Here is a 22985-nt window from a genome sequence, read left to right as displayed (position 1 = left end):
TGACACAAAGTTTTTCCAATTTGTTCTTTAGCTCACTCCTCAAAGACAAGGGCACCCTCCGAAGTTTAAGTGCCACTGACTGTGCATCAATTTTCAAATACACTTTTGCACGAAACACTTAAGCCTCCCTTGTTTATCTTTGAAGGCATCAGGAAAATGTCTGATTGAAATGGAATCGCTCACAGGGCACACATTCGAAAAATCATCCCTCAACAGTACTTGTTCTGAATTATTAGGGTCTAACACTATGACAAGATTTCTTTGATCCAACCATCCCAACAAACAAGATTCATCCTTCGTTACATAAATTACTCCATTCGTCGCATTGTGTTTGAGGTTTAGGGAGGCACCAAACTCTCCTAATACATCGACTGGTTTTCTTCTATACCAGACTAGCCAAACAAAAGATTGTTCCAAAGAGACCCCTTAAAAATATTTTTCAATGTTTTTCCACAATCCAAGTAAATGGAAAACAAGATCGGCCATGGCTTTGCTTTGCACACCCATGATGTCAATCATACAAAATGGGCGTTTGATAAGATTCAATAAAACCCCCATCACTAACTCTCAATAGATATATCTTGTTCAGTGGCACAATCATCCTCAATAGGAAGTAGGACATTGTTGTAGCTGGAGGTAGGATCTTCATCATGTGTGTGAGGTATATTAAACTATATTTACATTTGTTGACTTGTACATTTGATGAAGATTTGCCTTCTTAAGCAAAATGCCCTTTGTTCTTACAGTTTGCTTACTTTTGACCCATTGCGGGATGGTCTTGGATGTTTCCCAGGAGTGTTGCACTTCCACATTTATAACATTCTACAATCTTGTTTTTCCTCCCAAAATCACTTTTTTCTGACTTTCTTTGAAAGTTACTATCAGGTAAAACATTTTGCACGTGCTGACAGTGTCTGAAATAATCATTTGTTCCATGAATGATGTGGTACTTTCTATGCTACTTGGAAAATATATTGCTTTGTCCAAGGTTAAATTAATAGTTGAGTGCAATGCTTCTTTGATTTCCCTACTGCTCTTTTTACCACCTATTTGTCTCTTTTCATTTCCTCTTTAAAGGACTTGTAGTCACATGAAACAACTTGGATTCTGACTGCTCCCACAAAACGTACAAGAGACTTTCCAGGAATTTCACATCTCTTGAAGAATTTGTCTCTTCTTAGTTATGTTTGTATGTGCTTTAAACCTTATATCTAGAGATTTGAGGGCTGATGTTTATTCATTCTTTGCATCACCATCTCCTAGTACAGTTCTCTTGAGTTAGTGAATTAAAATCTTTCGGCGTTCAGAACCTAAGCAATGTCTTAAAATGGCACATTTCTTTTTCTGAGTGAACATATTATTATTATTAAATGACATTTATAGAGCGCACTGACACCATGAGTTTCCTGGCGCTGTAGGACAGAGGTGAGGTGCAGCAGGGAGATTGCAGGGATTAGGGGGATGGGGGAAAGAGGAAGGTTTTGAGCTGTTTCCTAAAATGGAGGAGGGAGCTGCTAGATTTGATGGTCAGAGGGACATATCACTGTTGATGGCATATAGGTACACCTCAAAGCCCTCCTTCCATTATTCACAGTCTCCATCAGGTACGGTTGCCATGGGTGCTAATACTGGAGGAGGAATCACAATGTGTTGCGTAGTGAATTTTTTATGTGTTTCTTAATGTTTTACATTTTTTCTCAGCCATTTATGGTGGTATTGGCTGTGCTCAAAGATGGAAGGAATATGTAGTGGAACAGTTTCCAAAGGTGTGCATATTATCGTGAACACACCGATTTTTTGTCCACTTCAAAAGGCACATCATGTATTACCATGCTTGCATGAATATTTATGTTACAATTATCACAAGTGCACATCAAAAGACTAAATTCATTATAGGGTATGTTCGTCACCAAGTACACACAGGTTTCTTGCTTTGTTAAAGATGGCGGCTGTGCGAGGTGCATGTAATGTCAATTGGCGCTAGTGCTCATCAAATGACTAATGTTGTTTTACGATGTGTGTGTCAAAGAGTACACACAGGTTCCTTGCTTTGGTAAATATCGTTGCTGCGCTGGGGCAGGTCAGATCAACACCGATTAGCATTGTGTTTTTTGTTCCATGATGATATTTGCCCAATCCAAGATGGTGCTGATACAGCATACATATGCTGGTGAAACTCATGCTAATGGTGTTGTTATTGTGTTTGTGGAATGTTTATGCACTCCACTGAAGTTGAGAAGAACGGAAGAAAGATAGTACTTTAAACAATCTTGTGTATTTCACTTGGGTGTTTGAATACAACATGCGCCTTAGTGTCCGTATTTCCCTTCACAGTGGCGTAGATAGGCCTTTTGCTGCCTGTGGCGGTCCCAGCACTTGCTCGGCAGCCATAAGAGCGCGTGGGTACTGGCGATCGATTCCTTGGTTTGCAGCCCGGCAACGGCTGCAGGTAAGAGCGGGGGTAGACAGCCGCCCCCAAAACTCGTGCCACCCTTGGTGCACCACACCGCACTCCCCTTGCTACGCCACTGTCCATTCAGGATGCAGTCTGGTTCCTGCTCTGATCACTGGTGTGCAATGAGAATTAAAATATCAGAGGTGTTCTTCCAGCAAAACTCCAAAAAGAAACTTGCACGCTGTCTGGCTGATTGCTTGTTGCCAAAGAATAGATGAGCCTTATCAGTGTCATCCTTTGAATTCTGAATCTTCAAATACAGACATGACCAACAGATTAAAGGGCCAGGAGGAAAATGCCCTACCGTCATTTCAAACCAGTAACATTCGTAACAGGTTTTACTCGCTTTCATTCTACGTTCTGTATTCTACATAAACTCAACAGTGCCTGCTTAAAAGTTGTTCCCAAAAACATCCTGTTCGTTTTCCCTCCCACATTTACCTTTGTTGGGATTTTGGTAATTTCAGGGGAGTAATAAAACACGCAGCCCAAGTTTTTGGGGTGTAATGTTTAAATCTGGGTTTCCGTGCAGAATCACTCATGTTTTCCTGTGGTGTTTCACACATAAATTTCAGATACTTTCAGTGGTCCCAATTTTCATAACACTACAACTTGTAATTCCTACAACAGGTAATTCCCATGATCAGCCCCATCAAGATTACTGGGGCGCTCATAATGAGGCCGTATGTGCATAATTCACAAATAATTGTAAATCATAGCAGCAGCAGCCTGATTCCATAAGAGTTCAGGCTTACTCCATTCCTCGTTACACTTTTATTAACTTTTATATGCCTGTTCGCATTATGAACATTTTGTTGTTGAACAGTTAGGGTGTGTTGGAATTTACACTTTCTGGGTGGCTAAGCAATGCCCCAGCCAGGCAGAACCTACCACTCCCAGCCAGGAGCGGGTGATTACACACTCTGTATAACCTGCGCTCACACTTGAGTAGCTTCGCACTGAGCAGTCAAGCTTACCACAAAGGCAATGTGTAAAGCATTGGCACAGCACTCACTCACAATAAATATATTGAGCGTCACAAAAGAGACTTCACACAGGATGTATATAAATAACATTTGTATTCAGCACACACAATAATCAACATGAACATCATGTATTGCAAGACATAAATTACACTTGGAAATATTACTAGCAGTACTAGGCCCAACTGTGTTGAAATTACATCAATAATATGCACACTTGGGTAAGATCCTCTTCTAACCCCCACATCCCGCGCAGCCTTATGTGGTGCGACACGTGTTCCACCCCAGGCCCACCCTAGCAGTTCTCATAATTCAACACCACACAATAAGAGGGTGCACCCCGGGTCACAACAATATCAGAAATATGTACATATAACAAATGATAATACTTTTTAGCATTACCACGGGCTAGGGCCGCACGGCTATAACCAATGTCAACCGTAGTGTTCTTCTGGCAAGAAGTCAACGTGCAAAGCAACACTGCCGGCCAGTGTCATGAATCACAGGTGGTCCACAGACTGTCACTCCCACACACACACTCACAGTCTGCACCGATAGACAGTGCAACTGATATCAGCTGGGTCCGTATGAAAGGTACTCTCACATATACGCACTCCCCACCCTAATGCAGTGCACTGATACCCTTCAGGACAATTGATAGCACACTGCAGACCCCGTAGCCCAAGCCTCCCTATTGCTTGCACCTACTATCCTACGCCCACAGAGGCAAGGTAACCAGCCCTCCCCTGGATACTAGGCCGCACGTGGCTGAAGTCACACTAGGCAGGGTCCCAGGGAAGAAGGTGGGGTAGGTAGCAGGACTAGGAGGCAGTCGTCAAATTGGGGCTTGGCAGCCTCTCGGGAAGTTCACCCACAGGATGTGGAGCAGAAGCGGGCTGAGGACAATAATCAGTTACTCAAAACGGCTCCGATCACTCTCAGAAGCGTTCCTTCAACCCAGTCAGTCACACTCACTACCCAAGCCCGAGCTGGGCAATACTAACTGGCAACACAAAGTCATCGGGGGCTAGTGAGAAGAGGGCAGTTGTTCCACCGCACTGAGGACCTAACAGGGAACAATCGATGAATGTGGAATGAAGCTGGGGAGCCTATCAGTATGAGGCGGCACCACATCAGGTACATGTTGATCAGAGTCGCACCCAGACAATCCAGGCGCAACATCTGGTGGGCATTAGTCTTTAGTGGGGCAATGATCTGGCTGTCAGAGGCCAAGTATTACAACCTCTTCCTCCAATCTATCCAGCTAAGCCCTCAAATGACAGAGGTCTGTTGTTTCAGTTACATGCCCAAGGTTTTAGCTGTCGCTGGGGAATTCACAGATGTGCTCCCCATCCTCCAGTGTAGATTGGAGCCAAGCAAAAAGGCACACAAAGGGATTTATGGCAGAAAAATGCCCACTTACTAGAAGTTTATTTTTAATTTTTTAAATAGAATCTGATCACCTTAATTTATTTCCTGCTATTTATTTCAGCAGAGTAAGAACCAATGTAAACCTATATGTATTGGTCCTGGCTATTTTTTGCCATGTATTTAACATTCAAAAACACATTTTTTCTGATTTATTCAACGTTTGCCTGAACATAAAACGATACATATAATGGTTTTTACAAAGAAACATAATGTGTACAAATTCATAAAACAATACAACTTTTCACTGTTGGTAAAATTTGGCAATAAGTGCATTCATCACAAACAGTTACTTAATGTTACACCAGTGGTTTGTCAGACCAATAATCACAAGGAACTCCTTGGAAAAACTATTCCTCTTTCTTTTTCTGAGTTCCTTTTTCCATGGGTTTAAGCTCTGAGCATTAGGGGATTTAAAGTTGAATTGGTCTCCCTATCATGCCAATTGGGCTATATTAGTCACCCTCGTGGAGTAACTTGAAAAGTGCTGACGCGTTTCAAATTCCTAGATTTATCGGGGGATTTTCTTCAGGGCAAATGGTGCGGTGTAATCTGAAAAATGTAAACATGCAAATTATAATTGGGCCCTTCTCAGGAATTTACACAATTTTTTAGCTCGACTTAGCATTTGGTTAGGGTACCTGTATTGTTATAGTTGTAACTCAGGGTTTCAACAATTTGCTTTTTGAATCCTGAAAGAAAAAAAATGACATTTTTTTAGAATTTACTGAGAAATGATTATGAGCTGCATAAAATGCGCACATTGCTAAAAGGAAAGTGCTTACTCGTAAGTTACTGGAGCCTCATTCGCACATTGTTTGTGGATTCGCATGTTAGCTCATTTCATTTATTTCTAGCAGCATTTAGCATTTATTTCTGGCTATAAAGAAAAAAGTTGAAAGAGCTACTTGGCTGCCTCTTTGATTATACATGAAGTTGTCGATCTTAACATTGTATTCCAACACTGACTGAAAAAAAATTCTGATCTGCGCCAAGCTTGTCTGAAGCGATATTCTGTTTTATTTTATGATCTGGAGCTAAAAGGAGACATTTGTTAAAGCGGACTTATCTCTTTGGTTTTGTGAATGTTTTGTGCTTCACACACATTTAGGTAGTCAGTATTAAGTTAAAAAATCGACTGAGCCACTTACTTTAGTTCACTTACTAGAAGTGGCATTTCTCAGCTACTAATTACAAAACCACCTTTGCCACAGGAGAAGGTTTGTCATTGCAAATCCAATGATAGAAAACATTATTATGAGGCTGCTGCACTGCAATCCACTATTGTAGCCTGAAGTAATTTCAACCATTACCTCATGATAGCCTATGAGAAGAGCAAACATCATAGGTAGTGAAAACACACATGGGTATTCCTCACTACCTAGGCAGGGAACACACCTGTGTACCGTACCGGCCTTTCACCTACCGCTCGCTTCACCCCTTAAGACATACTCCAGAGGTGCTCTAGTGGTAGTGAAAGCTCCTCTCAGGTTTGGCCAGTGATTGGAAATGCCAAATTGAGCATAAGTGCACTTGTGCATACACAGGCCTGTAATGGCAGGCTGGACACATGTTTAAAAACACCGTAGGTGCAAGTGCGCACACCAGCCTGCAATGACAGGCTGGACACATGTCTAAGCACATCTTTGGTTTAAGTGTGCACACACAGGCCTCCAATGGCCAATTGTGAGATGTGTTAAAAACATCAGGTAAACACCACTTCCTACCATGTGTAAGAATGGCACGCGCACTGTCACACTGCATTTACAGTGGGAAAGTGCCCAGAACCTGAAGGCCACAACAAGAGAATCAGCAAAACCCAGGAGGTGTCCCATGGGAAGAGCCCACCCACATGGGGCCACTTCCCTACCCCTGGCATAAAACATGCATGTGTCCCTACCTGGCCACTCTCTTACCACATGTTGCACCCGTCAAGACTTACCCTAGATGTGCTCTGGTGATAGTGAAAGGCTCACTCAGGGTTGGCTAATGAGTGAAACAGGCCAACCCGAGGACAAGACATGTTTGACAAGCTTTTCTGGTGGGTGGCACTATCATTGCTGTGTCCCACTACTAGCCAGTGCACTACCTGCCCCGGGTATGCGGTCTACCCTTTTACAGTGCACTCACAGGTACACCACGTAAACTAATCAAGTAAGCACCCCTTCCTGGCATGTGTAGGAAGGGCACGCACACTTTCCCACTGCAGTACAGTGGGAAGGTGCCCAGATTCCTAAGGCCACAAACAGACAATCAGCAAAAACCAGGAGGACAAAAAGCAAAAAAAAAAGTAGGGAAATGGCCTAAGAAGGGCCATGTCCAACAGGGTGAATGTGAAATCCACAACTATCTTTTTCTATTTCTTTCCTTAACATAGAAATACTTTTTATATGTGAAGGTTTCCATTCTTCTACACTTTCTTGAAACATAGGTGTTCTTTGTGTAGCTTCCTATACTTCCCTACCTGTGTTACCTTACACCTGGTGGTGTAGTAAATGTGAAGTGCCCCTTCATCCTCCTTCTTAAGAGCATCATTTATGAAAGAAATACTTTTTTTTAAAACATATTTTATTTGTCAAAAGCACATAGAGCGGAGCTCTGTAACCCAGAGGCATCAAGATACAATATCATGACTTTGACACTTTTCTCACATATGAAAAAAATATTGAAAGGACTTGCAATTAAAGCAAAACAAAAAATAAACAAAGACCATACAATACCCCCCACCCCACACCCCATCGCACTATCAACCAAACAAAATCAGCATATACAGTCAAAGCAATAGTCCTACACTCCCCACTGTATATTTCTAAGAAGGCGCTATACCATCCAGTGTATGTAGAGTAAAGACCCCCACAGTAAGGGGAAGGGAGAAGATTAAAGCCGGTCCGAGCCCTGTGCTGGAACAGGCTCCAATTCCAGTCCCCGATAGTCTGCCCAGAGCTTCCAGATGTTGTAGTGTTTACTTGGGCACCCCCTCACTACAAAGATGGGAGCCTCCAAACCCAAGCAGAAATCCAGACGTCTTCCAAACCGAGACAGAAGGCGCAGCTGTCGCCTTCCAGGCTCTAGCAATATCGCGTTTGGCAAGGGTAAAGGCCAGGAGCATAAGGTGATGTTTGTAAACATTGCCCCCGACATCGTCCATGACATGTAGGAAAACTAGCTTAGGTGAGCGAGGGAGGTCCCAACCCAAAACCTCTGATAGGCATGTCATTACATCCTGTCAAAACCTTGCCAGCGCGGAACGATCCCATATGGTATGCAGCAGGGTACCCTCCTCATGCATGCAGCGAAGACACACCGGGGAAGCCCCCAAACCCGCCCTGTACAGCCTGACTCTAGTGAAATATAACCTATGGAGGTATCTAAACTGGATAAGCCGAAGGCTCATAGCAATGGCCGCCCTACGAGGGGAGGCGAGAGCCTCTGTCCAGTCCTCCTCTTCGAGCGAGCCCACATCGCTCTCCCATGCCTCATGGACATTCTGCAGGGATGAGGAGCTATGCGTGACCAGGGATTGGTAAATTTTAGATATCTTATGGTCCCGCAAATCACCCATGAAAACTTTCGCCTCCGCCGGGCTGAAGTCGGCCAGTTCCTCCAAACCCGCCAAGCTAGGGAAAAGAGCATGACAAAATTGCAAATATTTAAGAAAGACAGACTTTTAAAGAAAAATCATTTTCCTTATTTGAGGGGAAACAAGAGGCTTGTTTTAATATTTCTAATGTCCTCTTCCTAAAGCAATGAGAGAAAAAGTTGAAGAAACCTAGAAGATATATGCTACTTACACACATCCCCACTGACTTTGGGTGATTTTAGGGATAATTCCCACCGATACTACATCACTTACTAATTGTTTCAAATTAGATGGACTGATAAGTGTGGTGGAATCACTGAAGATGTTTGTCAATAACCTTACATTTGTGACTTTATGGGTGTTCATTACAGTTGCAAGTACTACCGCCTAGCCCCCCCACACACACCCTCCTGAGAACACTTACTGGGTGGCACTTATGAAGATTGAAATTCCAATCAATTGGGGAAATACCTCAATTAGAACTGACATCACTGTTCCTTAAATTCAGCAGTTCCTGATTTATATACATCAAGAATTTACTAATGTGTATTCTAATAATAAAGTACATAGCACTTAATTTGTAAACTCAGAATGTTTCGTGAATTGAGGTCTTATATACCTGAAAGGCACCTTAGACCAATTTAGTCTGTCTCGACATTGTAATTTCACCTTTTGGTGCACAGTATGCTATATAAATGTACTTAGCTCTACACCAGAAGCAGATTCATACCAGAAGCTGAAATGTACCTAATCATACAGATGCAGAATTTGCTTGTACATAAAAAGCAGATTCTTAGGCCCTGATTATGGGTACCTCCGAAGGACAGGTGTTATTTACCACCCCTGATAAATTCTGACTCCTGGGGATTCAGAATTTATTCGGTGCGATTAATTGCACCTATTCTGAGGTTTTGGGGACAACATGCGGAATTTGGCCCTTACGGTAAATAGAAAAGTCATTTAAAAACAGACAGTACTTCTTTGGGTTGTGAAATTCCGGCAGGTTTGACCTGCCGAAATTTAACAAAGGTGTGGACTTTATTGCAACCATCAGTTACCGTGTGTAGTAAACTCTGCATAGTTCGGCTTTCCAGCACAGGGGTCTGAAACCTCTGGCCCACTCACAATCACGGTCTTAGATTACAGCTGAGTGCCTATTTATTTTTTAACATCGTTGTGTGCTCATGCACCTATAAGGCCGGCCTATGAATACCTCCAACTAAATCGAAGATCAATATTACAGATTAAAGTCTGCTAACAGCATTTCATTGTCTTCTATGTGCATATATTGTTATGAGATATGCAGCTTTATCGAGCTGCTATAGTGTGACTTCCAGTTGGCTAAAGCTATTTTTAAAAACAGAGCAATTACTGTTTTCAGTCCTGTGTACATCAGAGAAAGTAAAATGTGTGTGCCGTTTGTTTTTGATCATGCTTAAAATGTTAGTTCCCATCATACACCAGTATTAAGAACCAATGAATCATATGTACTCATATTTTGAAATATGTGAAAAGTAACTAGCTAGTATTTCTTTTACATCTGCACACTTTAGGAAACCTTTCTCATAAGCATTTTGCTTTCACTTACTCCTGTTTCCCAGCATGTCACCAAACGTTAGTTTATAAAGGCCCTCACTTTGTAGCCAAAAGCATCCTAACACTGTTATTCGTGCAAAAATGAATAAGCAAAACTTTGTAAAGGTCAATATTTCCTGGGCTTAGTATTACCGAAGCAATACAAAAAGTGTGCAGTTCCTGGGGATGGAAGGAGGGAAGGATCTAGGCAGTGGTTGAAATGGAAAAATAGAAGTGCATGTACTCTGTACCAGAGTACCTGCTTGTTTCTGAGAAGTGCCGGTACTCTCCAATTAAAAGTATTACGGCACTCTTGAGACGTGCCGGTAGTCTCCCTCTCAAAATAAAAAAGTGCTGGTACTCCGTACCGGACAGTACCGGCCCATTTAAAGCACTAGATCTAGGTCACGGAAACTGAGACAACAGATCTGGGGATCTGATTATTCAGAAGCAAGAGCCCTCACACACTTGTGTAGGAGTTATGCTTCCTCATCGAGCAGCTCCTTGTTGGGCCAGCGCTGCAGTGCCCAATGGGTCCCTCAAGGGGACGCTTTGCCGGAGGTCTTTTGAGCAAGAGATGCCGGTGTGAGATGTAGGATAGAGGTGCTCTTGGTATAGATTGGTGCAGTGTGAATTAGTAGTTAAAAATATCTAAGAGATACCCAATTAAATGTAATAGTGAATTCTCTTGTTATGATTAAAAGGCAATGGGTGGCTGACTGTAGTAATGTTCCAGCTCATAAAAGAGAGAGAGAGAGAGAGTTAGTTACCTTGTGGGGTATCGCCCACTTTTTGAAAAATATGTTAGCTGAGCTTAATTAGGCTAAAAAACACCTTAATATGTTCTCTAGCAAAATCAGGGAACACAGTAGTTTGTGGCATTTTGCGCACTTCATTTGGTTTATGTGGTTCATGGAGAACCACGTGAACTACACTCTTGCAAGTTACTGGCTGACTTTTGCCTTGTTTTTTTAATCAGTGGCAAGAGGAAGGAAATAAACAACTTTTTTGTGAACTTGTACCACTATCTGCTTCTTGCAAAATGAAAAATAAATTTCACCTAGCCTTAGCATGAAGTGACAGATTATATATTATTGGACAAGTTGGATCTTCAGTTCATTTACTGAATGGTAGGAGCGATAGAGCAAGTCTGATGTTCAAAGAGATGTTTTTCCACATGTGAGGTGGCTTGCCTGCTGATCTTTACTTTGTTGCATATCATTAGTTTTGTATTTCACGACACATATGGTATAGCAATCATGAGGTAGGATTGCTTTGAATTCAGTGACATGCTGGCATGGCACATGTTGACACATTTGCAATGTGTGTTAAGCACATCTTGGTTCCTGAGAATGTTGATAAATATGGTGCCTTGGAGTACTAATGCTGGGGTTGACTCTTGATCAGCAAAGTCATTTTAATTGACAATAATGAGTGGGTAACAACATTTTGTAAATTACTTTGCCATTTGCAGCTAGTGTTTTGTACCTTTTTAAAGGAATTGATCCCACAGGGGAGACGTTTACTTTTGTCCAGATCCCTCCTTTATGCGTTAACGTACTTCTTTAAACCTAGGTATTTCATTAACTTCAGATTTCTTTCTTAGCTCATGACCAGTTCTTAGAAATGTTAATGTAGAAAGAGCCTGGTATCAAATGCAAGTGCCACAATTAATTGTTAGATTGTCAGTGAGATCATAAATTTAACAAAAACGTTTGCGTTCCCTTTACAGGTATATAAGGACGATGTACCTGGGCATTCAGAGTCAGCGGCAGAAAGAACACCAGCGTCGTTTTTACTGGGCTATGATGTACGAATATGCAGATGTCAACATGCTGCGCCTCCTAGAGACCTTCTTGGAGAGCGCCCCACAACTGGTGCTACAACTCTGCATAATGATCCACAAGAACCGTGCAGAGACTCTCCCGTGTAAGTTTCATCAACACTCCGCACCACGCCCTCTTTATCAGTGCCCATCCCACTGATGGTAGGATTCCCATGGTCCTCATCGGTTGACACACCTAATGGCATCTCCGAAATTTCCATCTAGTATGGAATTCCATGCTTCCCATCCAACCCTGTTTGACCCTCCATCTATAAATTTCACATACATTTTTCCATCAGTTGTGTTGTACAGTGTAACCGCAGGGCCTGGTGCAATCTGTTGCTCTCCCAATTTTAGGAGAATGTGTTGTGCTTGTTGATGGATTGATTGTTCAACACTTTTTGGCAGTGAGGCATTCTGAGTATTTCTTCTTCAGACAACTGAAAAAATATGAATGTTGGTATCTCTTGTTTTATTCAAGAAGTAAAGCTGTGGTTAAAATATATAGCAGAGTTATATGGCTAAAATAGCTTTACTTAAAATTGTATTTATTAGAAGATTTCCAGGTCATTAAATGACTCCCTAAAATATCTTTAGAGATCAATTGAGAGGTGACATTTGTCCTCGAATAAGTCACAGGTTCTCACCAGTTGTGGCCAGTATCCATGCCTAAGAAGTCAAAATATATCTTTTTACATGTGTTCTCAATTCACCCCAATAATCGAGATAGATAGATAGATAGATAGATAAATAAATACATGGTCAAATGCTATTCCATCATGCAGGGATACCAAGGTCATAATTAACACTTTGGAAAACCATTCTATATACTGAGGCTAGAACATTATCTGGAACCAAAACGTTTCACTACATATCACCTGTAATGAAAGAAATTCACTGTCTTTCTCCAGAAATCATTATTCAATTTAAATTGGTATGCATCACATACAAGGCCATTCATACTTGATATCTGGACTATATGACAGTCTTTCTTAAAAACCCTGGTGGTATCCAGAATTTGAGGCATATCAATAAGCTTAGTTTGGAAACCAAAAACAAACAGCTCCTACAAAGCTACCATACAGTTCTTCTCAGCGCAGCGCCCACCATCTGGAACTCCCTAACAGTTGATGTGAGATGCTCCAAAGACCTCCTCTAGTTATGCAAAGGACTAAAATATGTATGCTTAAGATAAACCTGAGTTGAATGTATTCATTGATCTCCAGCTTCTCTTTTCCTTTCTTGGTCTCTCTTTTAAAGTGCCTCACATCAAACCTGCCTGTCTTCCCACTCTACTGCCCTTTATCTTCATGTAATCTCCTAGCCCCTTTTGTACTTGAAACCTATACTCAAATGCATCCATTCACTGTCCTCCTGCCTATTACCTTTTTACCTCAGTCTTCATGTACCACTCTTAATCCTCCCCTTGAATTCCACAACCCCAGCATCTGCCCTTTTTTCTCTCCGTCTTCATATCCTATGTCACATTTTCACCTAAACTGTTCCCACCCTTCACTTCAACTTGTGGTCCCCTAGCACAAGTTATCCCCAGTCCCGATGTACCAAACCTTTTTACCTTTTCATTCTCATTTCCTAACCTCCCTAACCCTATGTCTTCTTCATTTTCTCCTCTTAGTTCCCCATGATATTCAGCTCATTGGGTTCTTTTTCTTTAGTGTAGGGATTGCATTATGTCCATTATGGACCCCCATTTAGTTTGCTTCTGGTGCCTAGGGTCAGGCAATGTCTCCTACGTGTGTTCTTCTTGCCTCAGTATGCACCCTAAGGCCATCAAAGAGTGAGAGGCCAAGCTCTTCAGAGCCAGTGCTAAAGAGGCCCACATTGCCACAAATGTTTGAGGCACCGCTCCAGATGTCTATCATCCTCTTCGACTTGCAAGAAAAAGAAAAAACGCAAACCGGCAAAACACTCAAGAGGTAACTCTCCCTGTCGCCTTATAACTCTCAAAGGAAATTCGTCCTCAGAACTGGAATTAGTTAACTTATTCCCAGCAGAGCCTCCTCCGCACACCCCTTCTCAACTACTCGACAAAGCTCCAAAGTTACCTGGAGCCTTTGGTGCCTGTAGCTCTACCGCATTAGGCTCCGGCATCGGTACCAGCCTTTCTCTTCCAGGGGATTCTCATCAATAGTCATAAGCACTAAATATTCCCGCCCATTTATGGGGACCCTGGAATCTATAAAAAAATATATATATAAAAACATATATATAGCTCTCTATACAAATATATATATAATTTTTTCACCAAACGATGCAGCCTCATTATCAAAAACCAAAAGCTAATAAATGTACTGAAACTCTGCTTTTGCACCCCTACATCGTAGAAAATAGAAAACAGAATCACTTGAACTCTCTTTATTGAGTAAAAGAGACTCAATCTGTAAAACAGCAGGCATTGTTAGCTCATAGGCTGCTTTGAAAAGCCAATAGCATAGAAAATGAAAGTAACTGTTAGAACAAAACAAAAAGACTGGCACTGTGCCTTTAAGGCAGCCATGACCCCTGCTTACCATCATGTCTCAGGGGTGAAAGTTAGGTCAATTGTTCTTTCCGGCTCGTTCAGTCAGGACCCTGTAGTTTCCGCTCTGACTAGTTTTTGTCAAAAATCTCATCTTTACTTGACTGGTTTACCTTTCACTTGACGTTTTTCATCTTGTAGAGTAAGGAACTACCTTTTTTTCTGCTAGAAACTGGTTATTTTTCTGTCACAACATGCCTTCTCTTTTTGACTCTCGTCCCTCCTGTGGCAAGAAGCAGGACAAAACTGACACACAATATTCCTCCTCGGAGGCTTGCCAACATTGTAAAAAGCTCTCTAGGCGTACTCAAGGAGAGAGAGAGAATTTGTCTCTATGGACTATCAGAAAAACAAAAATCTACTTCAAGAGGAAGATCTCCAGTAAGGCATAAGAAGAAGAGGTCCAGATCGACTTTGAGAAGTAAGGTCCCGCTCTGTTCTCCTTCGGCGTAGGGCTTGACATCGAAAATGCTTACAACAACGAAGAAACAAGTGTCCCCGTCGGCGAGACCTCCGCCGTCGGCAGCATCGGAGCACCACGCGGAGCTGATGACTACACCGAAAACGGCAAGTTCAATGTCAATTCATCATCGGCAATTGTAAGATCAGCCTCCCACGTTGATGTCAACTCAGCGGCGTGCAACGTCGAGGAGTCGGGCGCCATTGGCGTTGATTCAACGTTCACTGTCGAAGCACAGGTCTCCGTTGGTGTCAACTCATAGACGTTCGACATCGAGGTGAACCCCTCCGTCGTCGTCAACCCAGTAACTATCAACGTCGAGGAGTCGGTCTCCGTTGGCATTGTCTCAACGTCAAGGCACAGGTCTCTGTCGGCGTCAGCTCATAGATGCTCGGCGTCAACTCAGCAATGATCATCTTCGAGGCCCGATTTAACACCCTCTCGACGTTGGTCAGTTTTCAGAAAAAGTTCACCGTCGTCGACTCGCCACACGACGTCGAGGCACCGGTCTCTATCGGTGGCTTCATGACCGACGTCGAGGCATTCGCAGTCTAGATCGATGTTGAGGGCTAAAATATAGCTGGATCACTTCTCTTCGTCTGTGTCATCTCTCCCGACGTCGAGAGTTCAATCACCCACTGTGGTCCAAGAGGCAGTGACTCCTTGTTCGATGTCAAGGCGTTCTCCCCAGTTGACGTTGACTCATCACTCTAACCGATCAAGGTCAAGATGCACGGCGTCGTCGACTTCGAGGTCGCTGGAGGTTATTGTACCAAGGTCGGGCGGCTCAGCTTCATCTCCTGAGCATTCTCACCCTCAGGTGACACAGCCTCCTGTGCAAAAAGAGACAAGGGGTCAATAATCACCCTCTGTGCATCTGTCTCCTAGATGGATGATGCCACGCCATTATTGGCAGAAGTCTACAGCGGGGCAGGTACGAGAACCACAAGACTACTCTAGCCCCCTACACAGCTCACCACTGGCTTGGTTTGTGCAAACAGTAGATCTCCCTCCAACCACTCCCTCAAGGGGTCAAGATCTTGCTCACATAGCGACAACTTCCACAAGAAGAAGGTCCGCAACACGTGGTCATCGGAGAAGATACAGATCGCCTACATGGTCATCTTCCTCCACTTAGTCTTCAAAAGGGACTATTCACCTACCCTGACTGACAGTCCACCTTCGAGGGTTTCTCCAGTGGATGTTGTCGGTACCTTCCAAGATGTACTTTTCAGAGGGGCTACAAAATTGAGCATTGATATGCCTGCCCCACAAACCTCATCCTCTGTGATTTTTTAAACATTACACCAAAGATCAGAAAGCTAGACCTTTATTACCTTTGGTACCGGGGCTTCTACAGCCTGTCATGGAGGTGTTTCTCACACCTGCAACACTCAAGACCCCACTAGCAAGAATACTGAAAAAGGACAGGCCTCCAGAAGAAAATCCGCTTTTCCTTAGAGCCGATCCTACTCTGGATTCCGTAATCGTTGCGGCGGCTAAAAAGACGCACACAGTGCCCTCATCCTCAACTTTGTCCCCAGATAAGGAAAGCAGGGCACAGGACTCTTGGGGTAGAAAAGTATGTGGTACTTCAGCTTCTATTCTGAACGTTTCCAGCGCCTCAGCTCTCTTAGGGCGCTATAATAGGGCCCTGTGGGACTTTTTGGAGAAATTTAATGACAAGCTTCCCAAGGAGGATCACAGGGATTTTGAGGAGGTGTTGCAAGAAGGAGGTTTTGTAGCTAATCAAATCATTAGCGCTGCACCTGATGGAAGAATCCTGTCTGCTCATTCTTATGCACATGGGATCTGTGCCTGACGTTCATCCTGGCTTCGGCTTACTGCGCTAAAGCCCGAAGCGCAGCAGCGAATCCTGAACCTCCCATTCTCAGGAACTTCCTTATTCGGTACACACACGGATGACGAAATGGCCAGAATGAAGACAGAGCTAGACACACTGAAGACGGTAGGCCTTCAGAAGAAAAAGGAGTATCCCCGCAGATACAGGCCAGAGGCACCAACAGAAGCAGCATCAATCCAGAACAACCTATCAGGGACGTCGCACCCCAAGAGAGAGAGCAGCCACACGCCAGTCTACCACCCCAGCAAAACAATGATCACTCACTTCCCCCATCGCTGTTTTCCACTCCAGTGGGGGGAAGCATAGTCAACCTCCTGGAAGAGTGGCGCAAAATCACAAAAGATCAATGGGTGTTCAGTAAGATGTAGAATGGGTATACTCTATGTACCCCGGCGATCACTTCAGTGAAAGCTGCGTGCTACCAGCTACAGGTACTACATCAGGAAGTATCCACTCTCCTATGAAAATCAGCCATCGAGGAAGTTCCTTTCTCTCCACGAGGGCAAGGAGTATACTCAAGATATTTTCTAGTGAGAAAGAGAGGTCAAAAGGCGGATTTCAGACTTATTGTGGATCTGCGCATTCTCAACAGACTCATCCGGAAAGAAAGGTTTTGCGTGTTAGTTCTCCATCTAATATAGCCTCATCTCCAGCAAGGGCACTGGATGTGCTCGATAGATCTGCAAGATGCATACTTTCACGTCCCAGTCAACCGGCATCACCAGAAGTTCCTCCGTTTTTATGGTAGGATGCAAGCATTACCAATTAAAAGGTCTTCCCTTCGGGTTGGAGTCAGCTCCCCCGTGTGTTTACCAAATGCATGGCAGTAGTACCGGCTGCTCTACGGTGCCAGGGAATGTTTGTTTATCCTTACCTCGACCACTGGCTTCTAAAGGGTCTATCTCCCCAGTGTGTGAGGACCCACTACCAACGATGTCTAGCCTTCTGTCAATGGCTGGGCCTTCATGTCAATTTTGAGAAGTCAGTTTAACATCCTACTAAAAAAATTCACTATCTGGGGGCAACAATAGACTCAGCAATAGGAAAAGTGTTTCCTTTGGAGGAGAGACTGTCATCTATCATTCTGAAGTGCAAGCAGATCCTACGCACTACCTGTCCCTCAGTCCGACAGGTTGCCTCTCTCCTAGGGTCAATGGCATCCTGCATCTTTCTCGTCCCCAACGCCTGGCTGAGGATGCGTCCTTTACAGCAGGATCTGGAGGACAAGTGGGATCAACGAACTGATCAATGGGAAGACAAGATTCATCTGGCGCAAGCGGGCAAATCATCTATTCCATGGGGGACACGACAGAAAAACCTCTTGGTGGGAGTTCCATTCCATCAGTCTCCTCTGACACAATCCTTAATCACAGATGCGTCTCTCCAGGGTTGGGGAGTGCTCATGGGGTCCCGCCAAACTCAAGGTCGGTGGTCGGCCAAAAAACAGACGAATCACATCAACTTGCTAGAGCTAAGGGTGGGCATGCATCTAGCCCTCAGGGCTTTTCTTCCATCTATTTAAACCAGCTCCAGACGGACAATACGACCACCATGTACTATCGATTACAGCAATACACCTGCCAGGGGAGCAGAACACTTAAGCAGACGCCCTCAGTCATCACTTCAGTGATCAACAAGACTCGTTTCTACATGACATAGTGGGGGAAGAAATGTTTCGAGAATGGGGTCGTCCAAACATCGATCTCTTCGCAGACAATACAAACAAAAGTTGCTGCAACTTTGCATCAAGGTTTTACCAACAAACGTCTAGAGGGAGTGCCCTTTTGATCAAAAGGTCAGGGGGTTTTGTGTACGCTTTTTCTCCTCTCCCTCGCATCCCGAAGGTCATAACCAAGTTCTCCCTCTCCAAAGCGAGAATGATTCTGATCGCACTGGACTTGCCATAACAGTGGTGGTGACCGGGCCTGCTGCATATATCAGGGTGCCCACACAGGAGATTGTCGTGCAGGCTGGACATGCTATCCAAGATGAACGGTAGAGTTCATCACCCCAACCTTCTTTCGCTGAACTTGGAGCATGGCTCCTGAGATCCTCCAATAGTGGCACTTAGGTCTTCCACAGGACTGCATGATTATTTTGAAAGAATCTAGAAGGCCTTCTACAAGACACTCTTATGCATTTAAATGGAAACGTTTCTATTTGTGGTGTTTACAGAATGGGTTTGTTCCTACCTAAGGGCAAAAGGGGGTAATTCTACCTTATCTCCTCCACTTAGCCCTCTATGTACCAAGTCAGGTCTAAAGTTCACTTCCATAGGGGTACACTTTGCAGCCCTCACAGCATACAGTCGGTCACCTTCTCAACCTTCTTTCTTTCAACCTCAGGTGGTCAAAAATTTCCTGCAAGGACGAAAAAAGGTTTACCCTCCAATCCAACCTCCTTCGCCTCCCTTGGAGCATCCCTCCAACACCTTACTTGGAAGACCGCTTTTTTTAATAGTGATTACTTCCGCTTGCAGAGTGAGCGAGATCCAAGCGTTCTGTTCTAGTGAACCATACACGGTTTTTCACCACAACAGAGTTGTCCTAAGAACCCACCCCTCCTTCCTTCCAACGGTGGTGTCGGACTTCCATGTAAACCAAACCATCTCACTGCCTACCTTTTTTCCTAACCCCTCTACACCAGCTGAGAGGTCTCTACATTCTCTAGACCTGAAAAAGGTCTTAAAATTCTACTAAGAAAGTCTAAAGCTATCAGGAAATCTGATCAATTGTTTTAAATTATGGTTCCATCAGAACAGGTTTCCAAGCCTCTAAGCGTTCCATCTCCAGATGGATAGTGTCATGTATCAAGCTGTCTTATTAGTTAGCAAATAAGCCACTTTTTTTCTACTCCCAAGGCTCATTCCACTAAAGGGAAGGCAGCTACAGTGGCTTTTCTGCACAATGTACCGATTGCAGAGATCTGCTAGACAGCTAATTGGAAATCAATACATACTATTGTCTCGACTTGGATACTAGAGCAGATACTCAAGTGGGCCCTGGCCTACTTGAGAAATTTGTTTCAATGCTGAAATCAGCTATGATGGTTCTCTCTGATTCTCATTTGTCTGCAGGTGGAGGATGGGCTTGCTAATCGATTCAGTGCTTATCACTATTGATGGGAATGACCTGGTAGAGAAGGATAAGTTACATACCTGTAATCCTAGTTCTCTTCCAGGAGTATCCTCATTAAAAGTCATAAGCAACCCACCCGCCTCCCCGGGCAAATGAGACATTTTAGTTCCTATCTTTGTGCCCTGACCTTTGGGTCTCTGCAAAGAACAACTGACTTAACTGTCACCCTGAGACATGATGGGAAGCTGGGGGTCATGGCGGCCTTAAAGACACAGAGATTTTTTTATTTTTGTTCTAACAGTTACTTTCATTTTCTATGCCATTGGGTTTTCAATGCAGCCTATGAGCTAACAATGCCCGCTGTTTTGCAGATTGAGTCTCTTTTACTCATTAAAGAGAGTTCAAGTGATTCTTGTTCTCCTGTTTTCTATTTTCTACAATCTAGGGTTGCCACAGCAGAGTTTCAGTACATTGATTAGTCTTTTGTTTTTGATAATGAGGCTGCATTGTTTGGTGAAAAATATGTATATGTATATATATATATATATATATATATATATATATATATATATATATATATATATATATATATATATATTAGAGCTGTATATATATGTATGTATATATATGTTTTCATATATAATTTTTTTTTATAGATTCCGGGGTACCCACATATGGGCGGGAATATTCAGTGCTTATGAGTTTGATGAGGTGACCCCTGGAAGAGAACTAGGATTACAGGTAAGTAACTTATCCTCACTGAGTTCCCAACCTACCTTTCCCCTACCTTCCCCCCCCCCGCGCCTTGAGACCCTCACGGGTGAGTAGCTCGCTTCACCAACCCCTGATTGATTGATTGAACCCTGGGATCAGATCTGGTTGTGTTCCTTAACACAATATATTCTATCTTTGCGAAGGCCTCAACGCTCAGTGGTGCAACTTTGGGACCAGCAGCCTAATTTTGGGAGATAGCTGTTTTGCACTGAGCGCGCGGGACACACCCTTTGGGAGGTAGCTGTTTTGCGCTTTATAAATGGCCGTATTATTATTATTATTATTTTCATTTTCACTTCTATTGTTTATGCCTTTACACCCGATGCCCTTCAGCGCAACTCCGTCAGATCCGGTATCAATGCCAAACTTCTTTGATCCGGCACAGAGGTACACGCCATCTCGGTTAGCAACACCGTGGATGGCCCCTCTCCTGCCAAACCCCTCTGGTGCCTGAGACAGTGCCATTGGCCCTGCAGCCTGATGCCACCTCCCAGCACAGGCCTTTCAAGGAGGTCCACCATCTTTTAGAGGAGAAAGCATACAGGACCCGTCTTCTTGACATTTTTTAGACGGACCGTGATCCTTTTGAGTTTATGGTCTATGAAGATCCTAATCAAGATCCTCTTAATTCTAGGGGCTTTCCTCCGCTAGCAGCATAGCCACTTCCCCTGAATTTGATATGGATTTCCTCACGGGTCCACCAACGCCTGAGTAGTGTCTCTACATAAAGTGATTCTAAAAACTGCTAAGGTCTTAGATTTCCAACTGCCTACCATAGAAACTAAGACCAATGGTTTGACCAACGTCCTCTTGCCTTCTACCGCAACTTCATACCTGCCTCTCCCCTTTAACAAGACCTTTTAGAGCATGTTTTGTGGCAAGAGAGAAATCCTCTTCCAGTACAGCAGTCAACTGTCTCATAGGTCGCCATTATTGCCCACCTCCTCATGAACCTGAGTTCCTTTCAGCCCATCCATTGCTGGAGAGCCTCGTCATGCTCTGGAACACATTCTGGAAGTGCCTTACCGACAGCTCCCTATTATCTGCCAAAGGTAGTCCAGGAAATCTTCTCCCAATGGGACACTCCTCAAAGAACATATTCGCCTCTTATGTAAATGCTCAATGGCAGCAGTTCTGCCCTCTCCAGTATCCGTTGAGGGGAGCCTTGAGGGGTGCTTTTCAGTTGCGGTGGAACGTTGAGCTGGAATACATGTTTCAATCCATACTCTTGATTCCTCGAATTCTCAGTAAGATTCACCAAGACCGGCTCCAAATCATTCTCATTGCTCGGGACTGGCCGATAAGGTTTCAGTATGCAGGCCTTCAGTGCTTCTCCACATGTTCCCCGCTCTACCTCCCATACAGGCCGGACCTCCTCTGGCAGTCAGAGACCAGGTTGCTACTCCCCAATATCTGAGACCTTCACATTCATGCTTGGAAAATGAGCAAGGGGCAACTGAGATCCTTTCAGCTACCACCAAGGTGATCGAAGTAATCTTGTCAGCACGTCACCCCTCCGCTAAGTCAGTTTACTATGGCAGATGGGGCAACTTTGTTGCGTGGTGTGCAGACGAGGATGTGGACCCTTTGCAGGCCAAGTTGTCACAGGTCTTAAAGTTTGTGTTTTCCCTTGCTCAGAGGGCTTGCGCTATAGGCATTGGGAAAGGATATTTGACTACCTTGTCTTCATTCATCTATCTGTTAGATCAGCCATCCCTTTTTAAGTTCCCGGATGTTATGCACTTCCTCAAATGTTTGACAAATATGTTCCCTACAACTTCCTTTGTAGTTCCCCAGTGGGATTTGAATTTAGTTCTCACCTTTCTGATGGGGACTCCGTTTGAGCCCCTTCAGAGTTGTACTTTATGGATGTTAGCCCTCAAAATTGTGTTTTTGGTCGCTATAATGTCTGCAAGTCCTTAGCTGTCACACCTCTTTCTTCCCAGATCAGTTGGTGTTGTGAACCAGGGCAGCTTTGCTTCCTAAGGTGGTTATCATCCTTCCAACTTTCTATCCTCCCCATACCCCGAAAAAGGAGGAACAGTGACATTGGTTGGATTCTAGGCAGGCAGTGAATTACTACCTGAACCACACCAAGGAATTCCAATTGGACGACTAGCTCTTTGTCTGATGCTGTAGTGCCAAAAAAGAGAAGGCGGTACAAAAGGGGGTGGTGATGGACGGAGCATCTGAACCAATCAAACACTCACACCCAGTCAAAATATCTGGGTTTAATCGGACACTTTCATGTTAGATCATCTTCTGCATCAAGATCTGCTATGCCTTAGCAAAGAAAAGCCTCCTGAAGAAACCAGAGCCCATTTCACCAGAGCTAAGTCAACCATTTCTGCACTTCCCAGAGGAGTCCAAATTGCAAAAATCTGTAAAGCAGCAATATGGGCTTCCGTGCACACTTTCACAAAGC

General features: G+C 43.7%; 1 protein-coding gene across 1 annotated transcript in view; it reads left to right on the top strand.

Moving 5' to 3' along the window:
• Positions 1–22985, top strand: part of LOC144762390 (XK-related protein 6) — a 479187-nt gene that overhangs the window by 402734 nt on the left and 53468 nt on the right. The window contains exon 3 of the mRNA XM_078647564.1: positions 11754–11950. Coding sequence (XP_078503690.1) covers positions 11767–11950 — 184 coding nt within the window. The 5' untranslated portion in view covers positions 11754–11766. The remainder of the gene's footprint in view (positions 1–11753; positions 11951–22985) is intronic.

Source organism: Lissotriton helveticus, chromosome 6, assembly GCF_964261635.1.
Source record: "Lissotriton helveticus chromosome 6, aLisHel1.1, whole genome shotgun sequence".
Classification (NCBI taxonomy): domain Eukaryota; kingdom Metazoa; phylum Chordata; class Amphibia; order Caudata; family Salamandridae; genus Lissotriton; species Lissotriton helveticus.
The sequence above is the reverse complement of the archived record's forward strand: the minus strand, read 5'-3'. Positions and strand labels throughout refer to the sequence as shown.